At 44.4% G+C, this 25,741-nt stretch overlaps 2 protein-coding genes across 6 annotated transcripts in view; one reads left to right on the forward strand and one right to left on the reverse strand.

The window, feature by feature from the left end:
• TBATA (thymus, brain and testes associated) overlaps nucleotides 1-21,725 on the reverse strand; it is a 41,978-nt gene extending 20,253 nt beyond the window's left edge. Inside the window, exon 1 of the mRNA XM_066349602.1 lies at nucleotides 21,665-21,725. The gene's annotated coding sequence lies outside the window, so the exon portion shown is untranslated. The remainder of the gene's footprint in view (nucleotides 1-21,664) is intronic.
• SGPL1 (sphingosine-1-phosphate lyase 1) overlaps nucleotides 12,669-25,741 on the forward strand; it is a 70,377-nt gene continuing 57,304 nt past the window's right edge. For 2 of the 5 annotated variants that reach the window (XM_066349601.1, XM_066349598.1), the window contains exons 1-2: nucleotides 21,834-22,023; nucleotides 22,741-22,802. Coding sequence is in view for 4 of the 5 variants with exons in the window: in XM_066349598.1 (XP_066205695.1) it covers nucleotides 22,776-22,802 (27 nt within the window). In the remaining variant the exon portion in view is untranslated. Of the gene's footprint in view, nucleotides 12,727-21,833; nucleotides 22,051-22,740; nucleotides 22,803-25,741 lie in introns of those variants that run through there. The other 3 variants (XM_066349597.1, XM_066349599.1, XM_066349600.1) reach the window with 3 other exon arrangements.

Here is a 25,741-nt window from a genome sequence, read left to right on the forward strand (position 1 = left end):
ATGGCTTAGGAAATTCTAAGGGTTTAAATATATATCCTGAAGACCAGATATATATTTCTTATTTAAATCACAATAGCACTGACTTCCAGCTTTGTTTTTGTTTGTTTGTTTTTGTGATCAAGACAGAGAGAGGGATAGATAGGGACAGTCAGGAAGGGAGAGAGATGAGAAGCATCAATTCTTCCTTTCGGCGCCTTAGTTGTTCATTGATTGCTTTCCCATATGTGCCTTGGTGAGGGTGGGGGTTGGGGAGGGGCTATGGTAAACCGAGTGACCCTTTGCTCAAGCCAGCAATCTTGGGCTCAAACTGGTGAGCTTTGCTCCTTGCTCAAACCAGCTGAGCGCATGCTCAAGCCGGTGACCTCGGGATTTTAAAACTGGGTCCTTCGCGTCCAAGTCCAATGTTCTCTCCATTGTGCCACCGCCTGGTCAGGCCAGCTTTGTTTTTTAAGATTTTTAGCTACTCTAGTTCTTTTCCCTGTCTATATAAATTTTAAAATACCATATTCCCCCATGTATAAAACACACCCTTTTACAAAAAATTTGAGGTCTAAAAACTAGGTGCATCTTTTATAGTGGTTGTAGATTTTTTACTTGCATTTCCCACTTTTTCGTGCTTGTTTTTGTGCTCATTGTTGAAGAAGTGATTTGTCATCAGACACAGATGAGGACAAGCTAATGGGTGGGAATTTTGACAGTGATGAGGAGTTGTATGAATTTTATGATGAATAAAACTTGAGTTCAATAACTTTATGTAATACTTTTTTTTTTTTCAAATTTCAGGCCCCCAAATTAAGGTGCGTCTCATACATGGGAGCATCTTATACATGGAGAAATACGGGTAATCTTTATCTATACAGTATCTACAAAAATTTTTGCTGGGATTTTTTTTTTTTTTTTTGTATTTTTCTGAAGCTGGAAACAGGGAGGCAGTCAGACAGACTCCCGCATGCGCCCGACCGGGATCCACCTGGCACGCCCACCAGGGGGCAATGCTCTGCCCATCCGGGGCGTCGCTCTGTTGTGACCAGAGCCAGTCTAGCGCCTGAGGCAGAGGCCATGGAGCCATCCCCAGCGCCCGGGCCATCTTTGCTCCAATGGAGCCTTGGCTGCGGGAGGGGAAAAGAAAGACAGAGAGGAAGGAGAGGGGGAGAGGTGGAGAAGCAGATGGGCGCTTCTCCTGTGTGTTCTGGCCGGGAATTAAACCCGGGACTCCCGCACGCCAGGCCTACACTCTACCACTGAGCCAACCGGCCAGGGCCTTTGCTGGGATTTTAATAGGAATCAAGTTAAACCTGGATATCTATTTGAGGAAAATTGAGTCTTCCAGACCATGGGTATGGTATGTCTTTCTATATATTTAAATCTTCTTTGATTTCTTCCATAATCATTGTGTAGTTTTTAGCATGCAAAACTCATACATATTCTGTTAAGTTTTTTTTGAGCAATTGTAAATGGTATTGTATTTTTAATTTCAATGTTGATGTGCGCATTGCTAGTCTACAGATTTGTGTGTGTGTGTGTGTGTGACAGAGACAGAAAGAGACAAAGAGAAGGACAGACTGACATGAAGGGAGAGAGAGGAAAAGCATTAATTCTTTATTGTGGCACCTTAGCTGTTCATTGATTGCTTTTTCATATGTGCCTTGACCAGGGGGCTATAGAAGAGTGAGTGATCCCTTGCTCAAGCCAGTAACCTTGGGTTCAAGTTGTTGAACTGTGCTCAAACCAGATGAACCCATGCTCAAGCCAGCGACCTCGCAATTTTGAACCTGGGTTCTCTGCATCCCAGTCCGATGCTCTATCCACTGTGCCACTGCCTAGTCAGGCTGGTCTATAGATTTTTGTATGTTAATTTTGTATTCTGCTACCTTGTTGTACTCACTAATTAGTTCTAGAAGAGACGTAGATTTCTTGGGATTTTCTATGCAAAAAATAATATCATCTGCATATAGGGAGAGTTTTATTTATTTGTTTCCAGTCTGTGTGCTTTCTATTTCCTTTTCTTGCCTATTAACTAGCTAAAACTTCTAACATTGTGGCACGAAGGGCACCAGGTGTTAGCAGCCTCAGTACCTGAGTTTTGGCTAGGAAAGAATTCAGAGCCAAGACTCAAACTATAAGAGAAAGTTCATTTAGAAAGTCACTGAAGGAGAAGAAGTGAGTTGTAGAAGAAATGGGCTCAGAAAACAAGTTAAAGAGCAAAAGAAGGGATCTTTGGAGCTTATGAAAGAAAAAGGTAATAGTAACTCACGAGGAGTGAGGGGAAGAGTAGGAGGACAGGGCAAGGCACAAGTACAAGTGTCCTCCCCAAAGAGAGAGTGCACTGGGTCCTCCATCCTAAGGGTTTTAAGGGTGGAAATTTTAGGGGTGGTCACAGGGCAGGATCTCAATAGAATATTCATCAGCTTTCCAGGTGTGTCCTTTCGAGTTGTCTCCACTGATTGGTTGGCAGCAGGGTAGGGGGCCATTAGTCAATGCAGCTGGTCCTGAGATTAGCTTGCCTAGTTTTGCTGCTTCTCTGGGTCTGGAGCTGAAACATACTTGAGGTCTACATGATGCAGGTCAAATTTAATTGTCTTGCAGACTTAATGCTTAAGAGATTGATCTTGCAAGGGACTCCCATGTGGCCACTCTTTGGCCCCTTGTTCCTCCTCTAAGGGGGTCTACCACATGACTAGCAACGTGCCAGGAGAGGGTAAAAAACTACATGACCAGTGATATACTAGGGGAAGAAAAGGTACCCTGGGGGTGAGGTCCTTGTCTTCCCCTTTGCTAGGCACCTGAGGCTTTCCACCCTGGTGACCTTCTGTACCTGGCCTATTGTCCCTGCTCTGCTTATGTCGGTCTATCTGCCTACTACACTAATACTATGTTGAATAAAGAGTGGTGAGAATGGGCATCCTTGCTTTGTTCCAGATCTTAGAGGGCAAGCATTCAGTCTTTAACCACTAAATATAATCTTAGTTGTAGGGCTTTTGTAGATGTTCTTTATTAAGTTGAGCAGGGGTCAGGAACCTTTTTGGCTGAGAGAGCCATGAACGCCACATATTTTAAAGTGTAATTCCGTGAGAGCAATACAATATGTTTAACACTAAATACAAGTAAATGTGTGCATTTTATGTAAGACCAACACTTTTAAAGTACAATAAGTCTCTGAATTCTTTTTAATAACGTTGTTAATGCTGTTACTAACCAATTGATGAATAAAGTACCTCTTACCATTAATGCAACTTCTGGTGCTGCATGGTTTTGCTGATGGCTTTGTGGTCTTGTTGATACGTGATGAGGTTAAGCTTCATGCAGGCATTGAGACTTCCATCCGTTAAACGTGATCATAGGTTGGTCTTAACATTCTTTAGATGTGAGAAAGATTGCTCATATGCATACGCAGAGCCAAACATTGTCAATACAGCAATACTCACACGCTGCAGTGTGTGGTATGTGACAGGAAGCCTGTTCCAAGTTTTGACAATCAGCTGGTCCGCGGGTTGAAGTTTTTTCATTTCTCCCCACTTGTGTTTGCTCGCCAACTCTGCTTGCTGTCATGCAAGTCTTTCCAAATTTTCATTCAGTGACTTGAACTTATTCACCCACATGTCTGAGGCCTTCAGGTCAGCAGCTTGTAGCTCAAAATCTCTGATGGAGACACCGGGGATGTAACTCAGGTCGGCGCTGTCCACTGCACACTCGTGTGGATGGGTGATGAACTTAAAAAGATGAGTGCGCTCACGAAATTCTCCAAAGTGTGCTTTGAATGACTGCAGGAGATTAGATGTGAAGCCCGCTAGCTGCTGGAGATCAAGATGTTGAGCATGGTCACTTGCTGTGCATACATCTTTAAACTCTCAAAGTTTTTCAAAGTGTAGTAAACAATCTGTTTCAATGTCGGTGATGAAGAGTTCCAGTTTGTTTTCAAATGCAAACACTGCTTGTTGAAGGGATGAGACTGTATTTCCAACGCCTTGCATTTTCACATTGAGCTGGTTCAGATGTTCAGTCATGTCCACGAGATAGCAGAACTTCAGGAGCCACTCAGTGTTAGCTAACTCAGGATGCTCGACATTTTTTATTTCAAGATTTCGCTTAGACAGCCGCGAAATGGCTGAGCACCTTCCCTCTTGACAACCAACGCACATTGCTGTGCAGAAGCAGACCAGGATAATTATTCCCAACTTCATCCAGCAGTGTTTTAAGCTGGCGATCATTTAAAGCTCGGGCAACAATAAAGTTGACCACCCGAATGACTAGAGACTTCGCCTCACCAAGCTGCTCGCCACACATCTGAGCACAAAGCGCCTCCTCATGTAGGATGCAGTGAAAACTTAGGATGGGTCACTTTTCATGTTCACAAAGAAGCGCTATGAATCCTCTGTTTTTCCCCATCATGCACGGAGCACCATCAGTACACACCAAAATAAGTTTATCCATCGGTAGATTTTTTTTCTTTAGTGAACTCAGTGAAAGACTTGAATAAATCCTCCCCTCTTGTTGCCTCTTTTATGGGCAAAACAGCAAGACTTTCCTCATGTAGTGTGTTGCCACAGCATACCTTGCAATCACGCTGAACTGGGATAAATGGCTTACGTTTGTTGACTCATTCAAAGCGAGAGAAAAGAATGGTGCTGCATTTATGTCCTTCACTTGTGTTGCCTCCATTTGATTTGCCATCATGATGGTATGATCGTGAAAAGTTCTTGCCAACAGAGACATGTCTTTTATTAATTTGATTATCTTGTCTTTATCTGAAAAGTTGTCAAAAAGTTCACTGGCAACATCAAGCATGAATGTTTTGGCATACTCCCCATCTGCTGAATGGCTTTCCGTTTCTCACAATTGCTAAAGCACCAGCAAAGCTAGCTAAATTCCAGTCACCTCATTGGGTCCAAACACAGAGTTGCTGCTGACTAGCTTGCACACTGCACAGTAGCTCTTGACATGCTTTCTTCCTGCTGTGCCCCGCTGGATATTTCAATGCAAATGTAGTATGGCGTGTGTCGAAGTGCTGCTTTATATTTGACCATTTCATAGATGCAATTTTATCATTGCATTTTTTTTTACAGCGACAAAGAGAGAGAGAGAGGGATAAATAGGGACAGACAGACAGGAAGGGAGAGAGATGAGAAGCATCAATTATTCCTTTCTTTTGTAACACCTTAGTTGTTCATTGATTGCTTCCTCATATGTGCCTTGACTGTGGGGCTGCAGCAGACCGAGTAACGGTCTAGGCTCAAGCCAGCGACCTTGGGTCCAAGCTGGTGAGCTTTGCTCAAACCAGATGAGCCCACGCTCAAGCTGGCGACCTCAGGGTCTTGAACCTGGGTTTTCCACATCCCAGTCTGACGCTCTATCCACTGCACCATCGCCCGGTCAGGCTATCACTGCATATTAGACACACTGCAGAACCTGCTCTCTCCACAAAGGCATATTCTTCTGTCCATTCTTGCTGAAAAGTATGATACTCCTCATCTTTTTTTCTTTTAGCCATCTTCTTCGTCAAAAGGGTTTCTGCAATTAGCTAGCTGACTATTTGATTAAAAGGAGGGAAGTTTACTTCCTGACCTCACAACAACCGGTGTACGTTAGGCATTATCCAATAAAAATTTGGTGTTGTCCTGGAGGACAGCTGTGATTGGCTCCAGCCACCTGCAACCATGAACATGAGCAGTAGGAAATGAATAAATTGTAATACATGAGAATGTTTTATATTTTTAATGTTATTATTATTTTTATTAAAGATTTGTCTGCGAGCCAGATGCAGCCATCAAAAGAGCCACATATGGCTCGTGAGCCATAGGTTCCTGACCCCTGCTCTAACCAATTGAGCCACTGGCTATGAGAGAGGAAGAGGTAGAGAAGGGGAGAGGGAGGGGGAGAGAAACAGAGGTTGCTTCTCATGTGCGCCTTGACCAGGGATTGAACCCAGGATGTCCCCTGCTGGGCTGATGCTCTATCCACTGCACCAACTGGCCAGGGCTGATCTGTAGTTTCTGTTTATGTACTGTCATTGTTTGTTTTCTATGTCAGGTTAATGCTAGCTTCATAAAATGAATTGGGAAGTGTTCTCTTTTTGTGGAAGAGATTGTATAAAATGTATATATGCAATTTTCCTTTAAATGTTTGCTAGACTTTTTTCAGTGAAACTATCAGGACTTGGAGATTTATTTTGGGGGAATTTCTAAATTATAAAGTCAATCTCCTTAACAGTTATAAGACAATTCAAGTGATCGATTTCATATGGGTAGAATTGTGGTGGTTTGTGTTTTTCAAGAAATTGCTTCATTTTTTTCTAAATTATCAAATTTACGTGTATTGAAGTTTTTCCTATTTGTTTCAGATTGCTCATTAAATTGCTCTTTGAAGCATTTTAAAAAAATTATGGCTGCTCTAAAGTCTTTGTCAGATAACTGTAACATTTTTGTCATGCTGGTGTTGGCATCCATTGTGATTTCCTGGGGATTTTTTCATATCACTTATATTTGCAAGTTTATAGCATAGGTCATATCTTTGCATTGTCTCTAGGGACTATAGTGATATCTTCTTTTTCACTCCTGATATTGGACTAAATTTGTCATTCTCTCTCTCTTTCTTTGATCAATCCTGCCAGAGGTTATTATTTTTAGTTTTTATTTATTTATTTATTTACTTACTTATTTATTTTAGTGAGGGGAGGGGAGGTGTAGACAGACTCCCACATGCGCCCTGACCTGGATGCACCCAGCAAGCCCACTAGAGGTGATGCTCTGCCCATATGGGGCATTGTTCCATTGCTTCGTTGCAACCAGAGCCATTTTTTTTTTTAGCATCTGAGGCAGAAGCCCTGGAGCCATCCTCAGCGCCTGGGGCCAACTCACTCTAATTGAGCCTTGGCTGCAAGAGTGGAGAGGTAGAGAGAGAGAGAGAGAGAGGAGGGGGGAGAAGGAGGGGTGGAAAAGCAGATGAGCTCTCCTGTGTGCCCTGACTGTGAATCGAACCTGGGACATCTACACGCTGGGTGACACTCTGCCACTGAGCAAACTGGTCTGGGCTTTATTTTTTTTCAAAGAACCAATTTTGGTTTTTGCTTCTCTTATTTTATTTCTTCCAGTTTCCTTGGGTTTAGTTTGCTGGTATTTTTATACTTTTTTAAAAAAGATTTTTAAAGATTTATTGATTTTACAGAGAGGGGAGAGAGAGAGAAAGAGGGGGAATGGAAAGCATCAACTTATAGTAGTTGCTTCTTTTTTTTTTTTTTTGTATTTTTCTGAAGCTGGAAACAGGGAGAGACAGTCAGACAGACTCCCGCATGGACCGACCGGGATCCACCCGGCACGCCCACCAGGGGCGATGCTCTGCCCCTCCGGGGCGTACGTAGCTCTGCTGCGACCAGAGCCACTCTAGCGCCTGGGGCAGAGGCCAAGGAGCCATCCCCAGCGCCCGGGCCATCTTTGCTCCAATGGAGCCTTGGCTGCGGGAGGGGAAGAGAGAGTGAGAGAGGAAGGGGGGGTGGAGAAGCAAATGGGCGCTTCTCCTATGTACCCTGGCCGGGAATCGAACCCAGGTCCCCCACACGCCAGGCCGACGCTCTACCGCTGAGCCAACCGGCCAGGGCCATAGTAGTTGCTTCTTGTATGTGCCTTTACCAGACAAGCTTAGGGTTTTGAACTGGTGACCTCAGCATTCCAGGTTGGCGCTCTATCTACTGTGCCACCACAGGCCAAGCTATTTTTAAAATTTCTTGAAATGGGTATTTAAGTCATTGACTTTCAGTTCCCTTATTTCCAAATATATTATACATTTAAGGCCATGATAGCTGCATCCCACAAGGTTTTCAAGTTTATTAGGATATAAATGTTAACTTGTTTAGTTTTAATTTACATTTCTTTAGTGAGGGGGGTTGAACATCTTTTTATATGTTTAAATGCTGTTTGTATATATTTCTTGTGATCTCTGTTTGTATCTTTTGTCAATTTTCCTGTTTGTTAGGCCTTTTTATATGGACATATGAATTATATATTAGGTTAGCATATTATAATATGAGTAATAAAAAGTTTTTTTTTCTTACTTTATTGTTTTTCTTTTGACTTTGCCTATACTGTGAACTCAGGATTTAGACTCTTCTCCTGCAAAGTTGCTGAGGGTTTCCTCCTCTACCTTTGGTGTTCAGAGAGTAGCTCATTTTGACCCACTTTGCTTTGATGGGATTTCCTTTAACCCCATGAAAGGTTTTAGAACAGAGGCTAGAGTACAGGCTCTGAAGACACTCAGGCCTGCCATTCTTTAAATATATTGCCCTTGGTAAGTTGTAATAACTTCTAAGTTTTAGTTTTCTCATCTGTTAAATAGAAATAATAATTCTGCCAACCTTATGGGACTGTTTGATGATTAAATAAGATAATGTATCTATAATCATCTAGCACATGCCTGGCCCATGTGAAGGCTTGATGCATGGTATTTTAAAAATTTGTTTATCAATATTAAGCAAACATTTCTTGAATGGCTGCTGTATTATCCTGGTGCTATTCCTCATCAGTTTAAAGGAGAAAATCCTGTGATCCCATGCCTCTTGGCTCAGCTGTTGTCTTTTGTGCTTCATACCTGGAGTTCTGAATTGTGGTCATTACTGTTTGGTGTTTGATTAGGGTTGGCGCTCAAAGAGTTTGAGTATCTGCTCAATTCCTGGGTATATCTATTATGGCATTGCTTGTTCTTCTATTGTCCCAAAGTCTGTGTGATAGTCTTCTGATGGTCTTTCAGAGAAGAGGGGAAGAAAAAAGGGGTATGACTAAAGACCCCACATGGTCACCCACCTGTCTCCCCTGATATGTTCAAACTTACCTGGTTACCTGTCATCTGAGAAAGACTTATAGCTCTGAAGCTGACAGGTATGGACTAGTCTAGGACAGGAAGGTTGTCCAACTGGAAGAGCAGGCATTAGATAAGAGAGAGCCCTACAGAAAAGTCTAAGGTCAGGGCACCAAGCAAGCTTCCTATATTCATTCCTTTTCAACCTAAATGTCTCTTCTCTGAACCCCACCCCAATTTCTCCTCTCACACTCTTTTTTAATACCCAATAATCCTTACAATTACACATATTTCTCCTGCAAGCCTATAAGCTCCAAGAGGTCAGAGGCTACATCTGTCTTTTTCATTACCAAGCATAAGGCCTTCTCTACGTGATGGTTAAGTGGCATGTTTGTTTTGTGCTAATCCATGGAGCTCCTAGTGCAATGCCTGGGGCCTAGTACAAGCACATTGAATGAACGAATGAATCACAGAGTCTTAGGTAGTTAGTTATCCAGGCTAGTCACCCACTACGTGCCTGAATCCTTGCCTCAAAATTCTTACTAAGTCAACAAAACAGTTCTAGTGGCAAAGAACTGTCTGCTGCCTGAGGCTGCCTGGTTGTTTTCTATATAGTCTTGTTCGCTAGAAAGTTCTTAATATGGAGCTGAAATATATCTCCTTGAGGCTTCCAGTAAGTAGTCTTGTTCTATCCTTATGGTGACATAAATCAAGCCTAGGTCCGCTTTGTGGTCACAACCCTTTAGACATTTGAAGTTAGTTTTCACACTTACCTCTTCTCCAAGTTAATCACAAAATCATTGATTAGACACGTACTTGTTGAGTATCTATAGCATGAACACAAAGATGAAAAAATATAATATCTGTCCTCAAGATGTTACTGGTCTTGTGGAGAGCCAGAGAAATTAACACAGAATGTCATCAGTTCTAGGAACAATGGAAACACAAGAGAAGGAGAGCCCCAGCCCACCCAGGAGTCTTGGAGAAGGATCTACAAAGGAGCAGGCTATAAGTGTTCTAAGTAGACCAGGTAGGAGAGGATGGCCCAAGAAGAAGGGAAAGCATATGCAAAGGTCTGGGAATGTAAGAGCCCATAACATGTTATGGGAACTTAAGTAGTTTCATGTGGCTAGGGAGATCAGGAGTCCCAGGTTGCTCAGAACAGTACAGTTTATACCTGTTCTCTCAGAAAACTTATGTCCTCAGTCTCAAAAGTGTACCAGATTGAATAATAAATTCCATAATGACTCTAAGTATGCCTGGGCATAAAGTCTTAGGGTGAGGTGAAAATGGGGAGATGAAAGGGGAGAGAGGCAGGGGCTGGCTGATCGAGAGAGGGCTTGTGGGCCAAGTTCAAGAAGAGCAATTAAGCTTGGTTTGTACAGTGTCTTCTCTTTGAGGTCATCTTCTCCATATATAACCGAATTCATAGATCAGTTCATGTATGGATATATGATTGGTGCTATGGGTTATCATTTATGGAAGACTTAACAGGTAAGTGCTTTCCACATAGCCTGGGTTTCGGTCCAGACAAACCTCTGCTGAGCCTATTCATGCATGTCCTGTAACTGACTGTCTGCCACAGGCCTGAGTTCGACTTGTTTTTATGGTTGTGAGTTTGTGTCCTGAGATAACATTGAGTAGTTCCCTTGGAGTCTTTTGTTTCCAGCTAGAAACTTTGTAAGATTTTTGAAGGGACTTGTAGGAATATTCAAATAAAATGAATTTAATTAAGTCTAAGATAATGCAATAACCAAGGAGTGCTGAGCTAGATGTTTGACCGGGCGGCCAGTGGAAATGGTTTAAATATTTGAAATACTTGAATTATGCATGGAAAGTAGATAGTAAGAGTAGGCATTTAAATTGTCTGAGTGAGCCTGACCTGTGGTGGCGCAGTGGATAGAGCATTGACCTGGAATGCTGAGTTCGCTGGTTCAAAACCCCATGCTTGCCTGGTCAAGGCACATACCAGAAACAACTGAGTTGGTGCTTCCCGCTCCTCCCCCACTTTCTCTCTCTATCTCTTTCTCTGTCTGTCTCTCTCCCCTCTCTCTCTAAAAAACTCAATAAATAAAATCTTAAAAAAAATAAAAATACAATGTGTGAGTGAATGGTTCCTCTTCAGTTCTCCCTGCAATATCTGTCCCTAAGTGGCAAGTGTTGGTTTCTACCCTAAAACTGAATGAAGCAGTCTCCTCAAACAGACCCATAAGGACTAGCTAGCTTCAGGTGGCTTTTGCCCACCAGGAAGCCAGTTCGCAGTAGACCTCATGGATTCTGGAGGCTTCCTCACCCAACCACTACTTTGACACTTGAATGCTCAAAGGAGATGCAAAGCTGCTCATTATATGGTTGTATCACCCTGCCCTTCCTATTTCCCTTTCATTGGCTTACTAAAGTTTGGGGCTAGTTTGGGGATCTAGGTGTATTTGTTTTCTAGGGCTGTTGTAACAAAGTACCATAAATTGAGTGACTTAAACAACAGAAATGTATTATCTCACAGTTCTGGATTCTATACGTCTGAGATCAAGGTGTTGGTAGGACTGGATCCTTTGAGGGCTAAGGAGAATCTGTCTTATGCCTCTCCCCCTGCTGGTGGTTTTATGGCATAAGACTAGTAAAAACATCATTCAAATTGCTGCCTTCATTTTTGCATGGCATCCTCTGTTTGCATGTCTGTGTTCAAATTTCCCCCTTTTATAAAAACACTAGGTATATTGGGATAGGATTCTACTCTACTCCAGTGTGACCTCATTTTCACTAATTATAGCTTCAGTGACCTCATTTCCAAATAAGGTCTTCTTTTGTGGTACTGGGAGTTAGCAGTTCAACATATGAATTGTTGTGGAGGACACAATTCAATTCATAACATGACAGTAGATAGAAATAGCATCAGCATGCATGCAACCACTCTATTGATTAGTAATGCAACCAACTCTACTTTTGGGGAAACCATCAAGTCAGAAAGAATCCCATGGTTAAGGGAGAGGTACCCCAATTCTTCTGTAGCAATTTAAAGGTATAGCCCAGTAGATGTAGGTAGGTTTGCCTTGAGCTATGGATGTGACTTCTCCTCCGAGGCTCCCAGCTGGGAGACACACACGAAAATGTGCTAGCCAAGTCACAAGCGTCTATGGTTCTGGGAAAGTTGTTTTAATCTGTTATCTCACTTTCCAACAGCTTGTCTTCTGAACTGATGCCATCATTCTACCCTAGAGCCAACCATCTTCATTCTTTGCCTAGATGAATGCTAAAGCCTTGTAATGATTCTGCCCATTTGGATCTTCTCCCAGCCATTCTCTATGCTATACAGCAGATTGTTTTAAAACACAAATGTGATGCAGTAGGCTCCTTGATTAAAATGACCTCAGGGGCTGCTTGCTGCTCTTTAGATAAAAATCAAAGTACTATATCCTACAAGGACCCAAGGTCTCAGGCCGGAGGCTTATGATCTGCATTCAGCCCTCAGTTGCATTTATTTAAAAAACAACTGAAATGGCAATGCTGTTTTTTGATCTAAGGGCTGAACAATGATGTTCACTCAGTGAAAATTCATTCAAGCTCTACTCTTTGATTGGTAGACTTTTAACTTCAAAACAATTGAATGTGTTGTCCAAAGTTCTGGGAAGACCTTAGTCATATTCCCCTTTATGGCCTTTTACATCTCTCGGCAATCAGCATACAAGAAGAGATTCCCCCACCCCCATCTCGGCTGAAAAAGGTGGAATTAACAAACATGGATGATACAGTGGGGGTAATTCAGCAAGTTAAGTCAGAATCACAAGATAAATTATGTAGACTGCAACAAGAAAAACAACATGGTCATCCTCTTTTGTTCTTTTTTATCTAGAAATTATGCTGGCTTGCTCTTTCCCACTGCTAGTGAAGAATGAAGAGTGATGGGCGTGTTGCCTCTGACTCCCAGCACCCAGAGGAAATCAGGTGTGGGGGAGTGTCAGCAATCAGCATCATTTCTGCTCTGGGGAGAGCTTCAGTTCTTTCTGAAGCAATAGCCCCATCTTCCCAACAGAGCTCGGGCAAACGGGGTTCTGTGGGTAACCCCTCTGTGTCTGCCCTAAGAAAACAGGATTTCTGACTAGCTTGAGCTTATAAAAGAAGCGATAGCTGTGGGCTTTGCTGCAGTATTGAAGGTTGCTTCTATGGGGCAGTGACAAGCCCTTTCACTGGGCTCTCCCTCTTGGGGTGCCAAAACTGTCCCTATTGTTTAAAGAACCAAAGTAGCCCTAGCAAAGAGGATGAAAAGAATCCCTGACTTTGGTAGGCTCCATCACAATTTTAAAATTGAGAAATTTTAAAATAGTCTGGATTTCTGACTTTGTTTGGAAAATTGAAATGTGGATCCCATCTTATCATCTAAATTTTATTTAAAATGGCAGCACCTGTGACATGCTGTCCCAGGCCCCACATTGTCTATTTCTCATACTCAGCTTTGCTGCTGCTTCTTCCATAGCTCTTGGCACCTTCTGACTTACCAGATAGTTTATTTAATATAGTTGTCTGTTTTCTTTTGTTAGAATATAAGTTGTGTGAGAGCAGGGATCTTGTTTGAGCAATGAGACATCCTCCTCTCAGGATATTGCAACCTAGCATTTAGTAGTTGAATGAATGAATGAATGAGCCTGAGGCTTACATTCCCAAGTGGTAGCAATCACTTTACTTGCCTGGGTCCCCGAAGGCATGAACATTTGCACACCTGCCCTACACATTTGTCCCAATTGACCAACATACCAGCTGCTCTCTCCCCTCCCCGTCACTGTCATCTCTCAGGCCACACTGCCCTTCTCGCAGGCTTTGGAATGTACAGGTCTCTCAGCCAGAATACTTGCTTGATCCTTTCTTCCTGGTTAATTCCTGCTCATCCTGTGCTCTTAGCTCAAACTGTCCTTGATGTCTCTGCCTAGGTCAACCTTCCTGGGCATGGAGTTATTTCTTTTATAAAACATATTCATCCCCTTGTAGAGATGGATGACCTCTCCTCTTACCCTGCCCCTGAGCTCAGGAGAGAGGTGTGCTCAGCTGTCCAAAGCTCAGCCTCTCTGAGTGTGTCAGCCCTGGAAACCAGTTCTTCAGGGCCAGGCAAGGAGTAGCCATAGGCCAAGGTTTGTAATTGCCACCTTGGTCCTCTGTTTACTCAGGACTTCTATTACTGTGGGCCTCTTTATTGTATCCCATCTGTGTCAACACTGGTAGGGGAGGGAACAGGGAGCCTGGCCTCCCAGGGCATTCTGGCAACAACACATCCTCCAAAAAGCACCAGGATGACAACCAAATAACCTCATGATTGAGGGCCTTCCTGGGAATCTGGGGACAGGGAGGTGGAATTTTCAAACAGAGGCTTCTGGGAAGTGCCACCCAAGAAGTGCATAGAGAATTCTAAACTGACAGAACTGGAGAGCAGCTTCCCCTCTGCACCCAGTTTTCAGGTGAGGAAACTGAAACCCAGAAAGGGTAAAGGGTGCATCCGAAGCCAAACAGCACAGGAGTCCCAAAGCCAGCACAAGACTCCATAGGCTTCACTACATTTTCTGGACCCGGGTCTGGGGCTGGAATGTTGTGAATTCTTGGTTCAGTCTGGACTGGTTGTGGGGGCAAAATGCAGAAATGGATGAGAATGGATACAGAATTTAACAACTCTTATCTTGGGGTGCTCAAAATACATATGTGTGGACTTCATTCCTCATTCACTAGGTCTGCAGGAGAGCGCTAACACATGGATTTTGAACAGCTTCTTGGAGACTGTGATGCTCAATGCTAAATGGGAAGTACGGGCCTGGATGATGCTCAAACCTTATAGCTTGACAGATACTCAGCTGTAGATAGTAAAATGAATCTTGTGCTAGAGTGCATTCCTAGTATCAGTCCACAAAGGCAGGTCTCTGCGGGACAGCTCAGCTTCCTAGGAGGCATCCAGAAAAATGTTTGTTTTAGTTGTTGAAATGAAGGGAGCTGTTTCTTTGGCATTCAGTGATGTAGGCTAGAGGTCTTGTGAAACAGACATTGGAAGAACAGGCCCTCACAATGAGAAATTGTCCTGAATCCTGCACATCTTTTGTTACCTTTTATTTTATTTTTTTAGGTGAGAGGAGGGGAGATAGTGAGGCAGACTCTTGCATGCCCCTGACCAGGATCCCACCGTGATCCACCTGGCAACCCTCGCTGGGGCCTCTCAACCAAGCTATCTTTAGTGCCTGAGGCTGACACCCTCTGATGAGCTATCCTCAGCACAGGGCCACATTCGATCTAATCAAGCCACTGGCTGCAGGAGGGAAAGAAGGAGAGAAGAGGAAGAGGGAGGGGAGGAAAAGCAGATGGTCACTTCCTGGGTGCCCTGACCGGGAATTGAACCCTGGATGCCCATTCGCCAGGCCAATGCTCTATCTGCTGAGCTACTGGCCAGGGCATATCTTTTGAATGCTCTGCCAGAACATTCATGTAGGTGAAAGGTCAGTTCATAGTATCATGAACTAAAAACTCCAGTTTTATATACAAGAAGTAGATTTCTTATCTATTTCTGGTTCATGCATTTGCCAACTTCATTATAATGTTATTATCATGGCCTTAACTTTCAAACTTAGGACATTCTATTACACTGTAAAGAATTAGGCCCTGGCCAGTTGGCTCAGTGGTAAAGCGTCGGCCTGGTGTGCGGAAGTCCCAGGTTCGATTCCTGGCCAGGGCACACAGGAGAGGCACCCATCTGCTTCTGCACCCCTCCCCCTCTCTTTCCTCTCTGTCTCTCTCTTCCCCTCCCGCGGTCGAGGCTCCATTGGAGCAAAAGATGGCCTGGGCGCGCTGGGGATGGCTCCATGGCCTCTGCCCCAGGCACTAGAGTGGCTCTGGTCGCAACAGAGCGACACCCGGGATGGGCAGAGCATTGCCCCCTGGTGGGCGTGCCGGGTGGATCCCGGTCGGGCACATGCGGGAGTCTGTCTGACGGCCTCCCCGTTTCCAGCTTCAGAAAAATACAAAAACAAACAAACAAAAAAACAAAACAGAATTATAAGTACAAGTAGTACATTTCCTGTTTGTAAGAAATATATTTTGGAATTCTCATAATAGGGCATTGAGTTTGATTGGTTGGGGACTTACTGATCTACAAACAACAAACCCTATAAGAAAACATTAAGTAGACCCATACCTCTCAGACAAGCCTTGAAAAGGCCTAGTATGCAGGGGACTGGTTGGAAGGATGAATCAATTGTCAGAATCAGGTCCCGATGGGGAATGAAACCAGACCTAGAGCAACAAGGTGAGGGGGCTGGGTTTGTGTGAGCATGTCAGAGCCCAGCTTGGTATCTTAACCCTAGGCACGTGAGGAGGGGGTTAGACTATATAGTTCTTGGATGCCTACTGTGGGTCAGGACCTGTGTTGTGTATGTGTATCCATAGCCTACAATTGCCCTCACAGTCCTAGGGTAGATGCTGTTAGCTCTTATTTTGTAACAGAAGAAGCCCAGGCTCTGATTGTTAAACTAACTTGCCTGAGATCACCCAGGGTTCTCAGGGGAGAAGCCTGTTCACCTGACTTCAAAGCTACTTTGTAGTTGCAGACCCAGCGGGCGTCCTTCTGCCCAGGAACAGTTGTATTTATTTGGTTTTTGATAAGCAGTGGCTCTGTTTTTGGTGCTTTGCTAGGAGTGATTGTGCTGCCTGGGTAGCAATGGGGGGCTTCCTTAGGAAAAGTGCAGCTTCCCCGGGAAAGAACTTGGTTCCCTGAAGTCTTGGCCTTTCCGACTTTTGGCTGAATTGGCACCTGGGACATGCACCTCTGTGACCTACTGCACTTGCTATTCATCCCAAGTGGCAACATCAGGGCACACACTCCCTGCTGCTGCTACCTCTACATCTGGCTGGCTCTTAGTTTCTCCCTTCTCTGGTGGCCAGTTCTGTTGTGATCAACCCAGCCTGCTTCAGTTGGCTGGTTCCGTGCCCCTTTGGGCAGGGCATTCTAGCCTCCAGGAGTCCTGCAGGGGCTTTCCTGCGGGCCATCCCTTTCTAGGAGGGATTCAGAAGCTGCAAACCCACTAAGATCTGCCCACAGCCCTGCCTCGAGCTAAACTTCCCCCAAGGTTCCCAGCTGAGTGCGGTGTGTCAGTGACAGGAACGGAAGCATGGGCAGTGTGCTCTGGCTTTTGAGGGTTGGGGCATGTGCACTTGTGTATGGGGTAGGGTTGTCAATGGGTCCTAGAGAACTGCCACTTTAAGCAGAACCAGAATTGTCGGCGTGGATTATTTCACCAATTGGTAGATACAAATACTGCAGTGAGACCTTTCAGGCTAAACAAATAAACCACCTGGGAAAAGAGTCTGCAACCATTTTCCGCACTCCCGCCTCCTCCCAAGCCCTGTCTTCAGTGGGATTTCAGTTCCTTGCTGGTTCCCCATAGGCATTTCAACCCCTCCCAATCTTTTGTTCTCCTGGAAAGCACCATGATGGCACTGGAGTTCTCTTCACCACCCCCATTCTTTTCATCATCAACCAACTTAAAGCATTTCAAACATGCAATCTTAATAAAAACATAGTACTTTCTCATCAAGCACGGTCCCCAGGGAAGTACTTCTCAGACTTTATTGTGCATATATATTACCTTGGGATCTTGTTAAAAATGTAGATTCAAGGCCCTGGCCGGTTGGCCCAGCAATAGAGCGTCAGCCCAGCGTGTGGAGATCCTGGGTTCGATTCCCGGCCAGGGCACACAGGAGACACGCCCATCTGCTTCTCCACCCTTCCCCCTCTCCTTTCTCTCTATCTCTCTCTTCCCCTCCTGTAGCCAAGGCTCCACTGGAGCAAAGTTGACCCGGGCACTGAGGACAGCTCCATGGCTTCTGCCTCAGGCGCTAGAATGGCTCCTGCCACAACAGAGCAACGCCCCAGATGAGTAGAGCATCGCCCCCTGGTGAGCATGCCCGGTGGATCTCAGTTGGGCACATGAAGGAGTCTGTCTGACTGCCTCCCTGCTTCTCACTTCGGGAAAAAAAAATGTAGATTCAGATTCAGTAGGTCTAAAGTGGGGCTCCAAGACCCTGCATTTCTAACAAGCTCCTAAGTGACGATGCCAGTGTTGCTCTCTGGGAAACCACACTCGGAGTATGGAAACCCCAGGCAGCCCACCTTTGCCTCCCTTCAGCCTAAATTATAGTATTCTCTTCTATTTATACCCCCTTTGCTCTCTTCTCCCAGGGCTCACCGACACAGCTAGGACATGTAAGACAGTCAGTGGGGATTCTGTTCCATTTTGGTACAGTGTAATTTCCCCAGTGAAGGCTGATGTTTTTTCCCCCTTAATCCTCCTGCATCCTTTATTTCTGGCTGCTTCTCTTGTAATTCCTGATGTTACTCTGCAGTCAGAGGGAGTGGGGCTTGAGGAGGACAGTGGTCTGATAACCCACCCACACAAGTGTGTACACACTCACACAAGGCCTCTGGGCTCTGCCAGGTACTGTCAGGAGTCATGTTCCTCTCTGGACCTCTGTTTCTTTATGTCTATACTATGTAGTTGAGCTAGCAAATAGCTGAAGGTACCTCTGTTTTCGACATTCTTTGATCTCTGGCCAGGTAGCTCAGTTGGTTAGACCATTGTCCCGCTACACCAAAATTGTGGGTTCTATCCCCAGTCAGGGCACAAACAAGAATCCACTAATGAATGCATAAATAAGTGGAACAACAAATTGGTGTTTCTCTCTCTTTCTCCTTTTCCCTCTCTCTAAAATCAATAAATAAAAATTAGAAAAAGTTCATTGATTCTAATCAACAAGCATATTTTAGGTCCTCTGATCAAAATCTGAAGACTTAATTTTCTATCCAAACTCCTCCACCCATTCCTACTGTGTGTCCTGGGACAAACATTTACCTTCTCTGGGCCTTAATGCTTTGTTTACATGTTGACTGATGACAAGAGTCACCTGATCTGGGCAAGTTAGGACAGAAAGAGGGCCTTAGATGCCAAGGTGTCTAGCATAGTTCTTGGCAAAGTAAGTGTCTTAGTCAGCTTGGGCTGATATCATAAAATACCATAGAGTGAGTGGCCAAACAATAGATGTTTATTTATCACAATTCTGGGCCTGACCTGTGGTGGCAGCAGTGGATAAAGTGTCAACCTGGAATGCTGAGGTCGCTGGTTCAAAACCCTGCACTTGTCTGGTCAAGGCACATATGGGAGTTGATGCTTCCTGTTCCTCCCTCCTTTCTCTCTCTCTCATTCTTTCTCCTCTCTAAAATGAATAAATAAATAATTAAAAAAACAAACAAACCAATTCTGTAGGCTGAGAAGTCCAAGATCAAGGTGCTGAAGATTTGTTTTTAGTAAGGACCCTCTGTCTGGCTTGCAAAGGGCAACCATTTCATTGTGTGCTCACATGACGTCCTCTTCATGTGTGTGTGAAGAGGGAGAGAGAGAGAGTGCACTCTGCTGTCTCTTCCTTTTTTTTGTAAGCCCACTAATACCATTATGGGAGCACTATCCTCATGACCTCATCTAACCCTAATTATTTCCCAAAGCCACTATCACAGTGGTGGTTAGAGCCTCAACATATGAATTTGGGGGAAAACAAACATTCCGTCCATAACAGTAAGGATTAGTCAATATGATTGAATTGGTTTGTTCATCTGGAAAGAATCAACAGACTGCTTACTATGTGTTAGGAGCAGTGAAGCTGTGCTGCAGAGGGGTAGGAAGGCACTGGATGTGGACTCTGCCCTCCAGTCAGCTGCACAGAGATTCTAGATTAAAGGGTGGGAGGTAGTCGCCAAGGGGACTAGGGAGAGCAGATCCTAGGATCTGAAAAAGAAATAAAGCAGCCTGGCCTGTGGTGGCATAGTGGATAAGGTGGCATCCATCTGGCATGTTGAGGTCGCTTGTTTGAAACCCCGGGCTTTCCTGGTCAAGGCATATAGGAGAGGCAGCTATGAGTTGCTGCTTCCTGTTCCTCTTTTCTTCTTTTTTTTCTTTTCCTTTCCTTTCTTTTCTTTTTCTTTCTTTCTTCCTTTCTTTCTCTCTCTCTCTCTCTCTAAAAAAAAAAAATCAATAATAATAAAAAGAAAGAAAGCAGAAGAGTGGAGGAGTGTGAGTGGGGAGGACATGCCTGGAATCTCAGCAACTCTTGATGAGTAGGCATTGGCAAGAGGTTCCAGAACATTCTCTGACCCTTCAACATTGACAATGCATGTCTGTGGAGAACAGCAAGAAGGATAAGAATATGGAATGTCAGTGCCTGACTCAGGCACACTGGATGATAAAGATGTCTGAGACTTGATGGGGTGAGGTGAGCATGAGCAAGCCTAGAGATAAACTGCTTGACTCCTTCAGGGTCTTAACATTCTGGCAGGGACACTAGAAAATACTGACGTGGTGTGCAGAGGAGGGCAGCTGTGATAACAAGGAATTGCATCCTAGATAAGGATAATGATAGTGATGATGACACCCCAAATTATTGTCAGGACATTTTGCAAAGGGATGGAATTGGTGCCCTTGTTAGTGTCATTTTTGTTAAGATTCCTTCTTGGTGTTATTTAAAAAAACTTGAAAAAATATGGTATGCAGATCACTGGTTGTTATATGTAACTATGCTGCTTTCTGCTTCTGCTGAATTACTGTCATGATAATGTGAGCAAGTCATGAAAAACTTATTTGAGATTAGATATGGTATTTCATCTGGAAATGAAGGGTGACCTTTGTGATCATGGTGGGCACTTTAACTTAAATAATAGATGGTTCCCAACATTGCTCATAAAAATAAAATATTGGTAGCATTTTTGCCCAACATCTTGTAGGGGTTCAAAATGAACCACCCAAGATGTACCTCTGTGATATGAGGATTATTTTGAGCTAAAAGTAACTGAGACCGTGTGGGCTCAGGAGAAACATCTGTCCTTCCCTCCTCCACGCCTTTATATTAGCGGTCTCGCCCATGATAAGTTATCACCAGAAATAACTTCTTATGACCTATGTATACAGCAGGACAAATGACTTATTGAACATGTGTTCTTCCTGTAATTACCTTCTGAAACCACGAGGTGTTTTTTTTTTTTTTTTTTTTTTTTGACAGAGAGAGAGAGAGAGAGAGAGAGAGAGGAAGGGAGAGAGATGAGAAGCATGAATTCGTTGTTGCAGCTCCTCAGTTGTTCAGTGATTGCTTTCCCATATGTGCCTTGATGGGGTGGGGGAGGGGGGCGACAGCAGAGCGGGTGACCCTTTGCTCAAGCCAGCGACTTTAGGCTCAAGCCAGCGACCTCTTGCTCAAGCCGGATGAGCCTTCACTCAAGCTGGTGACGTTGGGGTTTCGAACCTGGGTCTTCCGAATCCCAGTCCAAGGCTCTATACTACACCACCATCTGGTCAGGCCCAAGGTGCTTTATGTTATCCTTAGCTCAGACTGTCACATATATCTCATTTTCCCCTTTCTGTCCCTGAACCTTTCATGTATTTGGGTTCCCACACTTATGTATTAGTAATTAAAGTTGGTCATTTTCTCTTCCTAATTTATGTCTATTTGATTATTAGACCAGCGGAAAGAATCTTGAGGGTGGAGGCAAGTTTCTTCCTCCTCCACAACCTCTAGTCTAGTCTCTGTTCTCCATTTTTGTTGGGGGCGGGGGAGGATGGGGATAGTATTTCCATTAAGATAGTTTTCATGTCCCTTAATCACTGACCTCGATGTAAGTCTCCAGGTGAAAGGCAAGGGGCAAGTTCAAAGGCCTCCTCTAGAATCCGTTTTGGGTCGTTTATTTAGATCAGTTTGTAGTGCTCTGCACGCCAATTCTCTCAAGGGCTACAAGTGACCACATGTGGCCAGTATGTTGTTTTATAAAAAAGAAGTCTGAAGGAGAAGCTGATGACTGGAAAGAGAGGTTGAATCTTACCAGTTCGGCCTGGTCAGTAGGCGACGCGCACGCGCCGTGGATCCCAGGAGAGGCGTGCGCGCGCGCCGCGAGCAGCGGGGCCGCGCACGCCGCCCGGGAGCCATTTCCGGGTGGGAGGGGCGGGGCTGCCGGAGCCAGACCTCTAATCTCGGCGGCGGCAGCGGCAGGGGGTGCTAGAGCTTCGCCACTCACGAGCGGGTCGCGCGGTGATAAGACCCCGCGGGCCAGAGTGTCCGAAGGAAGAAGCGGGGCAGCTGGTTCCGGGCTGAGGAGGTGGAGGGGGCCGCCGGGGCTCCGGAGGAGGGAAGAGAGTCGGGTTTGGGGAGGACGACTTCGGGAGAGTCGCGACTGAGTGGAAGGCAGGTCCTGACAAGGGAGAGAGGCAGGTCCAGACTCGGGCTGGGGGTTCGGGGCGGAGGGGTGAGGAGAGGAGGGAGGGCCCGTGGGGACTGCGGGGCTCGCAGAGGCGGGCGGGCTCGGGCGGAAGGCAGGGGCGCCGCCCCCCGGGGGCTGAGTGAACGCGAGGTTTGCGAGGGGGTGGGAGAGGGCGCCAGGGCCGAGAGCAGCAGGGTCTGAAACCCACTGCACGGAGGGCAGCAGTGGACCGAGGCAGGCAGGGTGGGATGATCTTCCCGAGGGGAAAGGGTTCCGGGAGGGAGGGATGAAGAGAGCGAGGCCAGCCCGTTCCTAAAGGCAATCCAGTGGAGTCCCAGCCCTGGGACTGGGCTGCCTTGAGCGTCTGCTTCTCCGCGGGGTTAGGTTGAATGAGCTGGGCTTTGGGGTTCCGGGCCTGGTCGGGGGCGGGCTGGGCGGCGCCCCTGGTACCTGCCTGGGGGCACTGCTTTGTGGGAGCCTGGGTCTCGATTCGCTCGGTCAGCTGTCGGAGGGAAGCCTCGTGCCAGCAGCATTCTGATTCGTTCGTTTGGGGTGCTGGGGGTGGAGTGCGATATCTGGGAGTGAAATCCGAGCTCTCAAAGGAGGGAGAGAACCATTTCTTCACTGCTCTGGCAGATCTAGGCGGGTCGACGCGGTAGTTAAAAGCTTTAGAAGTAAACAAACCTGGTTCCCTTTTGCAGAGGGAAGGCACTGGAAGTCCAGCTGGAGGAGGAAGATGCCGAGCACAGACGTTTTGATGTTGGTGAGTCTTGTCCAAACATCCTCTTTGTAGGGCACTTGTCGCTTAACTTTTATTTTAAGGGATCTGAGTGTGTAGGTTTCAGCTCCGATGCTTGCTTTTTTCTACCTCCTTTATTTTTAGTGTAATGATTAATATGGAGAAATAACTGAATTAAAAATGTGAATATTTAATATTCATGAAGAAGAATCTTGTTCAAAATTCTTGCAATTGTGTTTAATCTCTCCCTTCCCATATTACCAGGACAAATGAAAAACTCTTATTACATTTTGTCTGGGTCTACCAGACAAACAGTTTGTCTCCCAGACTAGAGTTAAATGATTCCCTGGAAGGCAGGCATGTCTTATTTGTATAGAAATGAAAAAACACCTATCATAGTGCTCTGAATAGTAAGTGCTTAACAAGTGCTTGTTGAATTGAATTACAGTAGTTTGAATCTAAGTGTTTTGTTGGGCTGAGGTGTAATATAGCCTGCTTTCGTAGAGGCTGCCACCCTGAGTAGGGAGAATAGCATTGCTACCTGAGTGTTTACCAGAATGACGTTTTATTCTTGGGATATTTATGATTCCACATGGAGGGTGTTTAGTGGAAGGGTTATGGGGAACCAGGACTTTCAAATGGCTGTGTGGAAAAGGTATCTGCATTTAATTTTGAGTAAGTCACTTCCCTGAGGCTGCTTTCTCTTTGTGCAAGAACATGGATTTAGGAAGAATTCCTTTTCCCCTCTTTAGTTCACTATCCCAGAGAGTTGGTAGCTGTCTCTAGGAAATTGGCAAAAACCCATAGTGGGGTTTTTTATACCCAGTGCTGACTTCCTGTGGTGTTGACTTCCTATAGCGGCAAAACCTGTCAAGTCTGGGGGAGATAAAGAGGGGAACTTAAGTTGTGATTAGTTCTGGTTTGAGGCTGGGAGCAAGGATGATTTTAGAGACAAGAGACATAAATACTTGGTTTATCCACAGCTTCTGAAGATTTCACCTAAAATAGTTTCTTGCCTCAAGTTTCATGGATTGTCAGTACATAATAAGGAGCCTATGTAATTTTAAGTGCTAAGAGCCATATGAAAAAACGGAAATTGTAAATAAGCAGAAGAAAGCAACCCCCCAAAATTCCACTACTCAGGGATACCACTGTTAGCACCTTGCAGGTTTAATGAAGAATGATTTGTAGCATTTGGCAATTTCTGTTTTTCCTCTGTATGTTTATGTAAATTAAGATTCCTATATATAAGTTGGATATATTCCCTTGCCCAGAGATGTGCTTATTACTTTCTGGGCCTTTTGTGTTCTCTCTAAAAGTCTGAGCAGTGAGTGGTTTTATTCGGAATATTAACTTTGGAATTCATTTTATTTTGTAGTATTTCTGTAGCTGTTGTCACTACTTTTCACTTCCTCATTTGGTAATTAGAATGTTTAGGGTGTAAGGAATGCCTGTTGGGGGAAGGAGTAATTCACATGGATAATGACTGGCCCTTGAGAATCATATATGTTGGTTGAGATGCTTTCATTGGAAAAGTTGTCATTCCTTCCTTGTCTGTACTTTGCTATTTGAAGCCAAAATATAAAGAACCAATAACCAGGAGTGGATTTTTAATGGGAGCATTAAATTTTCATGATCTGAGTTTAAGGTGTTTCTCTAGCTACTTTATATGGTATATAAGACATATTATCTCTTTAACTAGAAGAAAAGACCCCAGTTAATAAAAAATAACCTTGCCTGACCAGGCAGTGGCGTAGTGGATAGAGCGTTGGACTGGGGTGCAGAGGGCCGAGGTTCGAAACCCCGAGGTTGCCAGCTTGAGCGCAGGCTCGTCTGGTTTGAGCAAGGCTCACCAGCTTGAGCCCAAGGTTGCTGGCTTGAGCAAGGGGTTACTTGGTCTACTGTAGCCCCCCCCCCCCAAAGCACATATGAGAAAGCAATCAATAAACCGTTAAGGTGCCACAACGAAGAATTGATGCTTCTCATCTCTCCTTTCCTGTCTATCTGTCCCTCTCTCTGACTCCCTCTCTCTGTTGCTGTCACAAAAAACTCACAAAAAACAAAAAAAAGCTAATGCAAGACAGCATATTGTAGAAACTAAGAAACAATCACAGAAGTTATATGATGCACCTTCTTATGTTGTGCATGAATCTTTTTTAGAATTTCTGATAAATGGGTATTCATCCAGCCATCCATCTTTTCTGCTGGGGCATAGGATTGGCATAAGCTAAGGAACAATAGAGGGTGGATTCAGGAATAATAATGTGATTCGAACAGCAAATACATGTTATGTACAGAAATAGATACTTCATGTACTCATTTAATGTTCACAAAAACCTTTTAGAAAATATGCTGGCATCCTCTCTTTACAGGTGAAAAACTAGACTTAGCTAAGCTATCACAGCAATGAAATGATAGAGCCACATTTTAACCACAGTTGATCTGATTTGAAATTCTTCCCCTTTATTTACTTTGTGATACTGCCTCTGGGTCATTCTTCATAAGATACAGAGGTTGTTGAACTTTGGGACTGATGGGGAGGGTTTGTGTAGAGCAGAAAGGGGTGGGATAGCTCCACCCTGTATGGTGCACTTAGGAAATGTGTGTGCCTGCACGTGTGTGTGTGTGTGTGTGTGTGTGTGTGTGTTCTAGTATAGTCTTGTCTGAAAATCTGTGTTTTGTTATACAAACATTCTTGTTTATTTTTTTCTACAATGCAGGTAGGGCATTATATTGAAATTTTTAAAGTTATGCTTATAAGTATGTTATCACCTTTGAATTTTATTTTAGAATAATAAAGGGGCATTGTAAAATATTTGTTATAAAAAGAAGGCACAGTTTGCTAGGGTAATAAAGCTTGCAGATCAGCTGGAGTCCATAATATACCAAATCTTACATTCCAGAATAAGGAGTTTAGGTTGTCAGACCTCAGTACATTATTGTCCTTAATTTCACCCTTGCTT

The sequence above is a fragment of the Saccopteryx leptura genome, chromosome 9 (genome assembly GCF_036850995.1).
Source record: "Saccopteryx leptura isolate mSacLep1 chromosome 9, mSacLep1_pri_phased_curated, whole genome shotgun sequence".
Taxonomy (NCBI): Eukaryota; Metazoa; Chordata; class Mammalia; order Chiroptera; family Emballonuridae; genus Saccopteryx; species Saccopteryx leptura.